This window comes from Cynoglossus semilaevis, chromosome 20, assembly GCF_000523025.1.
Source record: "Cynoglossus semilaevis isolate Cse_v1.0 chromosome 20, Cse_v1.0, whole genome shotgun sequence".
In the NCBI taxonomy this organism is placed as follows: domain Eukaryota; kingdom Metazoa; phylum Chordata; class Actinopteri; order Pleuronectiformes; family Cynoglossidae; genus Cynoglossus; species Cynoglossus semilaevis.
The window spans coordinates 6,197,623-6,209,562 of record NC_024326.1 but is presented as its reverse complement, the minus strand read 5'-3'; the positions used below and the strand labels follow the sequence as shown (position 1 = coordinate 6,209,562).

Genomic DNA, 11,940 nt, shown 5'->3' with positions numbered 1-11,940 from the left:
CGTTTCTTAATTATTACCGTAACATAATACCAATAGCTAGCAACAACTAATTAGCACTTGGCTCCTGTCTTCTTTGCTAGACGTCTATATGCTATCAAAATATGCTGAATATTCTATTAAAGTAGATTTCAACAGCATAATTGGAAAAAGGATAAAATTGATTAAATTTGGTATTGTATGAATCGAAGAGGAGTAAGCCTGTGGGAGGTTTGTCCTCGGCGGCTACCGTCGTTGCGTCTGACAACAGGACAGTGCAGCGTGTGAGTTGATGTTGTTACTCTGTGACCGGAAACAGCTAGTGTTATGGCCGGTAAAGGAGGAAAACAAAACCGCTCCGGCGCTGCTATGTCAGCCGGTAAGGGGGCAGGAGGAGAAGACGAAGAAGACCAGCCACTGCAGGCGGTTTTAATCGCTGACAGTTTTAACCGAAGGTTTTTTCCTGTGACCAAGGACCAGCCGCGGGTGAGCAAAGTTGGGCTAACTGCTATGCTAACAGAAACTAGCTAGTATCATGCTGTCAACGCTGTCAGAAGCGTTCAGTAACATCACGTGCTAGCAAATCCGAAGTCTTGAGTTGCTCAAGCTGCGTTGTTTTGTATGGTGTCGTGTACCGTCTTTTTGATTTACAACTGAAACATTGCGTCACTTAATTCTATCTGTCTATATGTTCACCATTTCCATTCAGGTCCTGCTCCCTCTCGGTAACGTCGCTATAATCGACTACACGCTGGAGTTTCTCACATCCACGGGTGTACAGGAGACGTTTGTCTTCTGCTCCTGGATGGCCACGAAAATCAGGGATCACTTGCTGTGCGTTTTCGTGCTCTTTCAGTGTGAATTGCGAGTTAGTCTTCTTCGAAGTTCGAATGACTTAGAATGATTTTTACCTCTGACAGGAAGTCCAAGTGGTGTCGACCCACCTCATCCAATATAGTCCATATCATCACTTCAGACCTGTACCGATCTTTGGGAGATGTTCTCAGAGATGTGGATGCAAAGAACCTCGTACGTTCAGACTTTGTTTTGGTTTATGGGGATGTCGTGTCCAATGTGGACATCAGCCAGGCACTGCAAGAGCACAGGTGAGCTGTATGTTTGTTGTAGTTTTTGTTATGGTTTTTGACAAAAAAATGTAGTGTAAAAAAAACCCCACTCATCATGTACCTCACGTGTCAAACACAGGCCCGGGGGCCCAAATCTCGCCCGCATTGTAATTATATTTGGCCCGCAAGATCATATCAAATGTGTACTAGAGTTGGCTCGCCAGTATACAGTATAGCCCCTTTATACTGGGGGGGGGATTTGTAGTATTAGCAGTGTATGCGCTATGTTATACAAATACCACTGATGTATTTTTATTTGTAATTCAATTTCACATGTGTTTATAATATTAAGCTTTGGTTGTTCCGGATTACATTTTTACGCAAAACTAAAGTTTGTTTCCATGTGAAAAAACTCAACATTGCATATCTGAAGAAAAGGGAAAACATGCACAATTGCCATTAATTTTTTTATAAATATTGACTTTGGCCTGTCGGTCCAGTTGGTCCCAGTTTTTTTTATTTTGGCCCACTGAATTTGAGCACATGCACAATTGCCATCATTTTTTCTGTAAATATTGACTTTGTCCTGTCGTTCCAGTTGGTCCCAGTTTTTTATTTTGGCCCACTGAATTTGAGATTGACACCCCGATGTACCACATGGCTTGGCCGAGTATTTTCCCACTGCAGCCACTGTGAAATGTACAAGGCTAATGATTATTAAGCACCTAAGCAAACTGTTACAGAGACTAAAAAAAAGGGGGGGGAGGCGGGCCGCACATTAAAAACAGTGTCATTGCCACTGTTTTTGTCCGAGTCAGAGTCAGGATAGGCCATAATATAAGAAGGGTCAGCAAATAGATTGGGGTTAGGGTAAGTAGAAATTAACATCTGACAAAGTCTTAGAGAGGGGTATAGTGATTAGGCGAGTAGCAAGGGCACGGAGATAAGGGATTAAAAACAACAACCGCAGCATGTGAGAATGGCATCAAATACACCTATGTACAACATGTTAGTGGACCAAAAGACCACTAACATAACACTAACAGAGCCACCTGGAGCAGTGTTATTGGGAATAGAAGTACAACAGTGAGCACCAAACATTGTGCACACGTCTCCATTTTCTGCCAACAACATGTCAAGACCCATGCTGTTTTGTGCTAACATAACAGAGGAAACGTTTTCAGAGAGGATTTTACATTACAGTACTTGGTAAAATTGGACAAGTGCTGTAAAGCGTGTTAATGAACATACAGTAGTTGATGCTCCTGAGCAGTTGCAGTCTTTCCTTTTGAAACATTGATAAACAGCTTGGCTTGGTGCAATAGTTGGATTCTGGGGAGCCTTGTGTTTGCGTTCCTACAAAGTCATCTTGTTAGTAACACACACTCTGAGAAAGTTTCACAAGCTGACTGACCGAACCACTGTCAAAATGCACAGTAATAACTCTAAGAAAGATTTGGGTTATAATGTATTTTGACAAGAATCCACCAACTCTACAAAGAAAGATTTGGGTTATAATGTATTTTTATAGTATTGTATATAGTCAATATTTTTCTTGACCTTTTCCACATTAATACATAATTCTATTATCTGGATTAGTATGTGAAACACATACATCTACCTTTTTTGGTATATTTAGGAATAATAATTTTTTAAAGTACCGTATTTTCCTATAAGACTATAAGTCGCACTTTTTTCATTCTTTGGCTAGGTTTGCGACTAATACTCAGGTGCAACTTATATATTGAAATATATAATTGTCTACTAGTATTTGCTACTTATGTAGGCCTACCACTGAAAATGTACATGTTCGTTATTTTCACACTGACAGCCGCTAGAGGGCACTCTAGTCTTGTGTACCAGTATCTGCTACTCCTTTACCATAAAAAATGTACATGTTCGTTATTTTTACACTGACAGCTGCAAGAGGGCAGTGGTGTGACTTTTTGAAAAATACAGTAATTGTGATTATTTGCATTGTGATTAATCCCGATTAATCTACAGCGACACTGTGATCAATTCGTTTAAACTAATGCGATTTGCAAGGTTTCGTAACAACATTATTTGAACCCTTATATTTTATCAGATCAGATTTATTTGTTTATTATTTCTTATGCTGATATATCATTTGTTGTATTGGTCTTGTGTTTAGGCATCGCCGAAAGACGGAGAAGAATGTGTCGGTGATGACTATGATCTTCAAAGAATCAACACCAGGTCACAGGTCCCGCTGTGAGGAAGATGACATTGTTGTGGTCAATGACAGGAGGAGTCAGAGGATTTTACATTACCAGAAGACCCAGGGATTGAAAAAGTTACAGTTTCCTATGGTTAGTCACATACACAATTTCTCTGAGATTTGAAATGCCCAATGCCTTTCGGGAACCCTGAAATCATTACCGTAATGTCCAGACTATTAAGCACACCTGAATATTTAAAAAGAAGAAAATAATTGTACATATATATATATATATAAGTTACGTCATTAAAACTTCCTTCATGAACCGAAATAAATTCATCTGTTTACGAACAGCTGGTTACACGTTAGCTCTTTCCTGCTTCGGAGCCCTGACCATAGTTGAATGCACAGGGGAGACTTAGTGATCTGCTCCAGGCCCGAAGCTAACATTAGCTCTGGGCTAACACTTTTCACTTTGTGCTCGTCCACAGCAGAAACAGGGAATTTGGGGGTCTTTATTATCAGCCACACCGAGCACAACAGAACATAAACAGCGTTTTACCAGCTCCTGTATAACCAACTCGCGCGTCAACATGACAGGGATCAAACTGCTCTCAACTTTCACCCAGAGGTGGGACCAAGTCCTTGCTTTGCAAGTCATAAGTAAGTCTCAAGTCTTTGCACTCAAGTCCGAGTCAAGTCTCAAGTCAAGACAGGCAAAGTCTGAGTCGAGTCCAAGTCAAGACTAAAAAGTGTCAAGTCAAGTCCCAAGTCCTTACGTTTCTGTTTTGAGTCTTTTTACACAAAAATAATAATATATTTACACAGATCACTTTGGGTTTTGGAGAAAGTATCAAGTCAGGTCGAGTCAAAGGGCTCAAGTCCAAGTGAAGTCACGAGTCATTGATGTTAGAAGTCCAAGTCGAGTTGCAAGTCTCTTTACATTTTGTCAAGTCGAGTCTAAAGTCATCAAATTGAGGACTCGAGTTTGACTCGAGTCCAAGTCATGTGACTCGAGTCCACACCTCTGGTTATCTCTCCCACGTGCCCCACGCCATTCACAGACAGACATACTGTACGCTACTAGTATAACGCACAGTAGCCTACCAGAAAAGTCATTGATCGCTAGCCGCATCATTGTTTTAACCGCAGGGTTCAACGTATGTGAATAAAGTAGCAGCTTATAGTCTGGAAATTACAGTATGTATAAAATGTTCGTATGGTACATACAAGTTGGCTATTAACCGTATTTACTCCAAACAGAAGAAGGGTACTGTTGTGATTGTTTGGGGCGGGGGTCTTGCTTTTTATCGGGCGTTACCAACATCTATGTTTACCTTTTGCAGAACATGTTCCACAGCACAAGCGATGAGTTTGAAATCAGACACGACCTGCTCGACTCTCACATCAGTATATGCTCTCCACAGGTCAGGTTTGAAACCGAAACAGGACGTTTTTTTCTATCTGTTTGGTGGCAGTGTTAATTTTTTTTTGTTTTTTTTTGTCCCCTCATTTCAGGTTGCAGAGCTCTTCACTGATAATTTTGATTATCAGACAAGGGATGACTTTGTCAGAGGAATCCTAGTAAATGAAGAGGTACCACACAGCGGCATCATAATGTTTTTGAGTTCCAGTAATCCCTCCCTACTTTGCGGTTCTCCTTTTCGCTCTCTCAGTACATTGTGGATTTTTTTTTTTTTTTTTTTTTTTATTCCAATTTTGTGAGAGTTTCGCTGTATCATGGTAGTTTTCTTTTTGTTATTTCCAATATTTTCTATATCCTCCTCTGTTCGCTCTCCTCTCTCCTTTTGTCCCGACTCCTATTAACATAAGGAGAGGCTTGATTACTTGAATTGCACTTTATTAATTATAATATTATATTTATTTATAATCAGAATGTATTTAACATTGTTTTTCATGGTAGGGTATTTAATTGATTTATGTAATATGTATGTCGTATATTTCCATTATACAACTCTACTGTGCATACATTTTGTGTGGGAAAGGGCAATACAGTCTAGGGAGTGTTGATAACAGTACGGGGGAGGTTCATAAATCTTGCCTCTACTTTGCGGATTTTCCCTTTTTGCAGTGGGTCTTGGAATACAACTACTGTTATAGGAGAGGGATTACTGTATACCAGATTTAAATTTAATTGAAGTTTTCAACAAATACAGTACCAGATAGCAGAGGTGGGACCAAGTCATTGCTTTGCAAGTCACAAGCAAGTCTCAAGTCTTTGGACTCAAGTCAAAATAGGCAAAGTCCGAGCCGAATCCAAGTCAAGACTGAAAAGTGTCAAGTCAAGTCCCAAGTCCTGCCGTTTCTGTTTCGAGTCCTTTCGAGTCCTTCCACTCACTGCCACTCGTTTTTTGTTGACCATATCGTAGTTTTTAAATCCGAACAACGCGATCTTTGGTATCATTTTCTCTTAACCCGTGGCCAACGCGACAGCTCGTTCTCATTGGTTGTCCCGCAATTTGATTGGCCAACGTTTTATTTGATTGGATGTTGTGCCGACAGCCCATACGTACACAGCGCTCCTCAATAACTTAGTTTATAATTTTTGGGTTTTGGAGAAAGTCTCAAGTCTTGTCGAGTCAAAGGGCTCGAGTCCAAGTGAAGTCACGAGTCATTGATGTTAAAGTCCAAGTCGAGTTCCAAGTCTCTTTACATTTGGTCAAGTCGAGTCTAAAGTCATCAAATTGATGACTCGAGTCTGACTCGAGTCCAAGTCACGAGACTCGAGTCCTCCACCTCTGCCAGATAGGACATTGCTTTTCCCGGTGTAGTGTTTAGCCATCTTAAAGCCACGTTCTTAGACCAGGGCTAATGAGGGACCAGTCTATGCAGAGCTGGGTCACAGAACCACAGCATTTATAAAAAGCCCTGCTCTAAAAACTCTCAACTGTTCAGAAGACCTCAAAGGTTTAACAAAATGTTTAAATGGAGATGAAAGACTAGCCATAACAATTTTTAGAAACTAAAAAAAAAATTGGTAAGTAAAGAACGACCCCAAGAAACTGTCAAGTTAAAAATTGTTCAACTTGATAATAGTTATTAAAAATAGATAAATACTAACAAGTTCAGAATTGTAGTCATTTGCCAACAGCTGTAAACTTAGAATAACTAAACGCAGGTTGAAATCTAAAATGTCGGCCCAGTAAAAGTTATAGGTTACCATAAGATCAAATAGATCAAATAAAGCCAAAAGCGACCGAGATATTATGCTATTAATATAACTGTTTTTCTATCTTAGATCTTGGGAAACCACATACACATGAACGTCATCAACGATGGCTACGGAGTCAGAGTGTCCAACCTCCTTATGTACGACTCGGTGTCGTCGGACCTCGTGAGACGGTGGTTTTACCCACTCACTCCGGAGGCCAACTTCACGGACCAGAAGGAATGGAGCTGCACTTACTCTCGTCACAACGTTTACAGAGGCACTGGTGTCAGTCTGGGCCACGGCAGCCAGATGGAGGAGAACGTCCTCATTGGCTGTAATACCAGCATTGGGGCAAACTGCCGCATTTCCCACAGTGTGATCGGTAACAACTGCACCATCGGTAAGTGATGAGATTAAATCCTGTTGGAAATGTGCCCGTTAGAGGTTGGTGTGCTTCACTTTGATGTCTCTCTGTTGAAACAGGAGATAATGTCAACCTAAACCATGCTTACATCTGGAGTAACGTTCACATTGACAGTAATGTGACTGTCAGTCAGTCTGTGCTCTGTGACAACACGGTGGTCAAAGAAAATGTGACACTGAATAAGCAGTGCGTCCTTGCCTACAATGTGAGTATTATTGTATTATTTCCTTTTAAGAATAAGCATGTCGTTTTATTTTAAAATACAGTTGGGTTTTACCCCAGGTTAAAAAAAAATTGTAATAATGTGCATAAAGAAGCCAAGGAAAGATGGATGCATCTTTTCCTTTACAGACGAGACATTCCTATATGTCAAAAAAAAAGTTTCATTTCCATCATTTACACTTTACAATAATGGCGTCTGCAAGACTTTGGGCCCCCATGCAAAGTCAGTCTCAAAGGTTTTGAATGCCCGGACTCATCTGACCTTGCCCCCCAACAATCGGCACCATTGGTTCTTCTAAGCAGTGGTCTAGAACTATGAAACTGAAAATAGTTGACGCTCACAACGCAGGAGCAGGCTATAAGAAGATGGCAAAGTGTTTTCAGATGCCAATATCCTCTGTTAAGGAATGTAATTAATTGAAATGGCAGTCATCAGGAACGGTGGAGGTTAAAGCAAGATCTGAAAGATCCCACGTTTGACTGCACGGCCCCTCCAGAAAGATCTGGCAGACACTGGAGTTGTGGTACGCAAATTCCACAATAAAGAGATACTTGTACAAATATGATCTCCATGGAAGAAATTATACAGAAGAAAACCTCTTCTACGCATGTCCTCACTACTGCAAATGAACATATGGACAAGCCTGATGCATTCTGGAAACAACTTCTGTGGACCGATAAGGATAAAATAGAACTTTTTGGCCGGAATGAGCAACGAGGTACGAAGTTAATGAAAGGAACCTCTGTCCAACTGTTAAGCACGGGGGGGGTGGATCAATCATGCGTTGGTGTTGTATTGCAGCCAGTGGCACAGGGAACATTCCACGTAGATGGAAGAATTGATTTAATACAATTTCAGCAAATCTTCGGACACTAACTTGATGCCGTCTTTGAAAAAAAGCTGCAGTTAAAGTTAAAGCTTTTACAAATAGATAGATGATCCTAAAACGCACCTCAGAATCCACTGTGGATTACATCACAATCTCCTGACCTCGGCATAATTGAGAATCTATGGATAGACGTTAAAAGAGCAGTGCGTAAGAAATCTCAAAGAACTGGAAGACTTTTGTAAGGAAGAATGGGCGAAGATACCTCAAAACAAGAATTGAAAGACTCTTGGCTGGCTACAAAAAGTGTTTACAAGCTGCGACAGGGGGCAGTACAAGGCAGACGCCATTATTTTGTTTTCGGTTATTTTGAAAGTGTAAATGATGGAAATAAAATCGAACTTTTTTTTTTTTTTTTGACATATTATGATAAGAATGTCATATCTGTAATTTGATGCCTTTTGGAGATTTTTCCATTTTTCTTACCTTCTTAGCCTACCAGAAAGGTCATTCATTGCTAGCGGTATGAACTCTGTTAGCCCGTAAAAAATCCATAAATTAGCTGCATCAAACACTGCTCAATCAGACGTTCTCTTTTCAGTTCAAACACCGTAATGTACTGTGTTCAGAATGAGTTGTGAAATGAAAAGTGGCTTTAAGTGCACCCAACCTAATAAATATTGTTCAATTAGTTTTCTATGACATAAGAAACATATTTGCAGCTTATAATATTTACCAGAGTTGGCTCAATGTGGTTGTGAGTCATTTGTTTGCAACTCTGGTACGGCCAGTATTTTCAGCCTCTAGGACAGGCGTGGGTCAGGAGACAGGGGGGGGGCGGGTCAGGAGGCTTACCTTATTGATTGTGTAAAAAGAGAAAAAAAAATCAATTAATCAAAAACTGTTCATGGTTATTAATGAAAAGTAATTACCTTGAAATCCTTGTATATTGTCATTGTACATTCATCTCTACTTTAAAATCCTGACCTTAGTGCTAATATTAAAGTATAGGTTGTTAAATTAGTGCAAAGTCAAAAAGGTCATTTGGGGAAAAGGTCATTTTATATTTATAAGATATCATATTTATTATTGACGACATTGTAAACGTATAGCGCAAATGTTTGAAATATTAATCATCAGAGGTGGGACCAAGTCACAAGCAAGTCTCAAGTCTTTGCACTCAAGTCCGAATCAAGTCTCAAGTAAAAATAGGCAAAGTCCGAGTCCAATCCAAGTCAAGGCTGAAAAGTGTCAAGTCCCAAGTCCTGCCGTTTCTGTTTCGAGTCCTTTCCACTCACTGCCACTCGTTTTTTGTTGACCATCTCGTAGTTTTTAAATCCGAACAACACGATCTTTGGTATCATTTTCTCTAACCCGACAGCTCTTTCTCATTGGTTGTCCCGCAATTTGATTGGCCAGCCAACGTTTTATTTGATTGGATGTTGTGCCGACAGCCCATACGTACACAGACTCGAGTCTGACTCGAGTCCAAGTCATGAGACTCGAGTCTGACTCGAGTCCAAGTCATGAGACTCGAGTCTGACTCGAGTCCAAGTCATGAGACTCGAGTCTGACTCGAGTCCACACCTCTGTTAATCATTCATATTTTAGGACTACATTGCAAATTACGTTGCATATATTTGATTATTTTTCAACATTAAAAAAGAAATGTCGCTACGCTGTGGCTTTGTTCAGCTTGATCTAGTTACCTGTTTTTTTTTAACATTCCCATAATCTAATAGATCAAACGTTTTATTGTTAATATTTTTATATCTCGATTGACTGCGAACCATTTACAGGTGGTGATCGGACCAAACTTCTCTCTTCCTGAGGGCACTGTCGTGTCCATGCATCACCCAGAACAGGAGGAAGAGGATGATGATGATGATGAATTCTTAAGTGATGATGCTGATATTGGTGAAAGTAAAGGAAAAAACAAACAAAAAGGTGAGCATTGACCCAACAAATTTGCAACAGATTTATTGATGATTGGTTTTTTTTTTGGCATTCAACTATGTTGTGTTGCTTTCAAGTTTTTAATCCAGCAGAGGTTGGCGCAGAAGGACAAGGCCACATTTGGAAGGCAAGCAACCTAGACGATACTGAAGACGAGGAGCTGTCACAGTGTCTCTGGGGTGAGGTGGAATCCTGACGTTTTGCGTTATGAAGCCCTATTCCGTAGATCTTTTTAATGCCAATGTCAGCAGACTATAATTTGCTTCCCCATTCCACAGGGTTAGTGTTAAACCCTGAACTTGAGAGTGACAGTGAGGATAGCGAGCCTGATGGCCAAGATGATCCTCAAATTCCGTCACCGGAGATGGACGACGTTAAAGGTGAGAGAGTTGGCCAAGATATTTATTTAAATTTGTTTAAACATGAACCAGTCATCATAATTCGTTCACTTTGCACTGAGTAAAACTACCTGCGTTTTATTGCCCAACCAATTTGACTGTGGTGGTTGTAATGCCACATGTTGTGAAGTGCGACGAAAACATTGTTCAAGTTAGCTTGTTAGCACCAGCTACAAAATGCATAATGAGGTAGAAAAAATGTATATGAGTCGCTCCGGAGTATAAGTCGCACCAGCCAAAGGATGAAAAAAAAGTGCGACTTACAGGAGTAGCAGATACTGGTACACAAGCCTAGAGTGCCCTCTAGTGGCTGTCAGTGTGAAAATAACAACATGTAAATTTTCAGTGGTACAGGAGTAGCAGATAGTGGTACACAAGCCCATAGTGCCCTCTAGTGGCTGTCAGTGTGGAAAACAAAAAACATCTGAAATATATTTGAATATATAAGTTGCACCTGAGTATAAGTTCCAAACCCAGCCAAAGGGCGGAATAAAAGTGCAATTTATTGTCCGGAAAATACGGTACATGGTCAAAACGTGCATAGCTACCATCTCGTCCAGCAGAAGCTTCGACTTCTGGTCAGGCATGTCGAACCACATTTCACTGAGCAACAGGCAATAAATAAGTCTACAACCGATAAGCCGAGCAACGCAAATGTGAAATGAATTACCGGGACTACAGGCTAGGCCACCGACTGATTCGTCGACACATGAACGCGAGCGACCACTTATCCCACAATACAACATAGACTAGATTAACATCTTTGTCGACAACGGCTTCGTCGAAGATTCGACTCTTGATATGTTGTTGTAGAAGCCGCTGCTTCGATGTACGGTGATGACTAAAATTCACCAACTCTAAGACATTTTTTTTTTTGTTGTACTTAATTTTTTTTTTTCCATCATTTGGATTAGATTACACTGGACTCAAACCAGGAACCTTCCGGACCCAAGTCCACTTCCTTAACCACTAAGCCACCACTGCAGTTTTTTGCAATTATTTGTAATTTTATTTCAGCGATATTTGGCAGAAAATTGATATGCGCAAATAATCTAAAACTAACCTTGTTTTCTGTAGGATCACATGCAGTTATGTTTTTGTTATTGATGGCGTATTTAGCCATGTTACTGTTGCTTTTATTGTCTGTTACTGTCCGTTAAGTAAGTTTTTAATGGACAATAGTTAATAACTGTATCATCGGCAGCCTCGGGTAATGTTAGTGATTAATTAATACAGGGATTCCTCGGTCCGTGACGTGTAACCTTGTTGAAAAAGTTGTGTTCCATTGTGACCGCTTTGTATGTTGGTTGAATTGAATTGACTCTGTGCCTTTAAGACTGGAGTGAATTAGCCCCTCCCAAATCTTCCTCATGTTGTTAATAGGTATACGTGTGGTGTGAAGAGCCTCAAGTTTACACCGACAACACTGTTCTTTCTTAATGTAACGCACGGTTTACGTTGTATATCTTTTTTTTAACGTTTCGGCTTCTTCTGATGCCGTTGCTTTGGAGAAAAGGAAATCCTTTTCTGCTGAAGTGAAGTTAGATGTAATAAAACACCAGCCTGGTTACTTTCACTTTGATTTTGTTCTCATTGGGTTTTTTTTTTTGTACTCGTCTTGATTGCTGTGCCTCTATTTAAAAGTATTCCTGGCCAGCAGGTTCTGTTTTCCTACATATTTTGCGTATGATATGATATGCGGATATTGTCCAAACACTT

The 11,940-nt window shown here is 40.2% G+C and overlaps 1 protein-coding gene across 1 annotated transcript in view; it reads left to right on the top strand.

Moving 5' to 3' along the window:
• The first annotated feature begins 227 nt into the window (after positions 1-227).
• Positions 228-11,940, top strand: part of eif2b5 (eukaryotic translation initiation factor 2B, subunit 5 epsilon) — a 13,042-nt gene continuing 1,329 nt past the window's right edge. Inside the window, exons 1-11 of the mRNA XM_017042102.2 lie at positions 228-462; positions 686-810; positions 897-1,082; positions 3,196-3,373; positions 4,569-4,649; positions 4,741-4,818; positions 6,482-6,794; positions 6,878-7,023; positions 9,667-9,814; positions 9,901-10,002; positions 10,102-10,283. Coding sequence (XP_016897591.1) covers positions 304-462; positions 686-810; positions 897-1,082; positions 3,196-3,373; positions 4,569-4,649; positions 4,741-4,818; positions 6,482-6,794; positions 6,878-7,023; positions 9,667-9,814; positions 9,901-10,002; positions 10,102-10,283 — 1,698 coding nt within the window. The 5' untranslated portion in view covers positions 228-303. The remainder of the gene's footprint in view (positions 463-685; positions 811-896; positions 1,083-3,195; positions 3,374-4,568; positions 4,650-4,740; positions 4,819-6,481; positions 6,795-6,877; positions 7,024-9,666; positions 9,815-9,900; positions 10,003-10,101; positions 10,284-11,940) is intronic.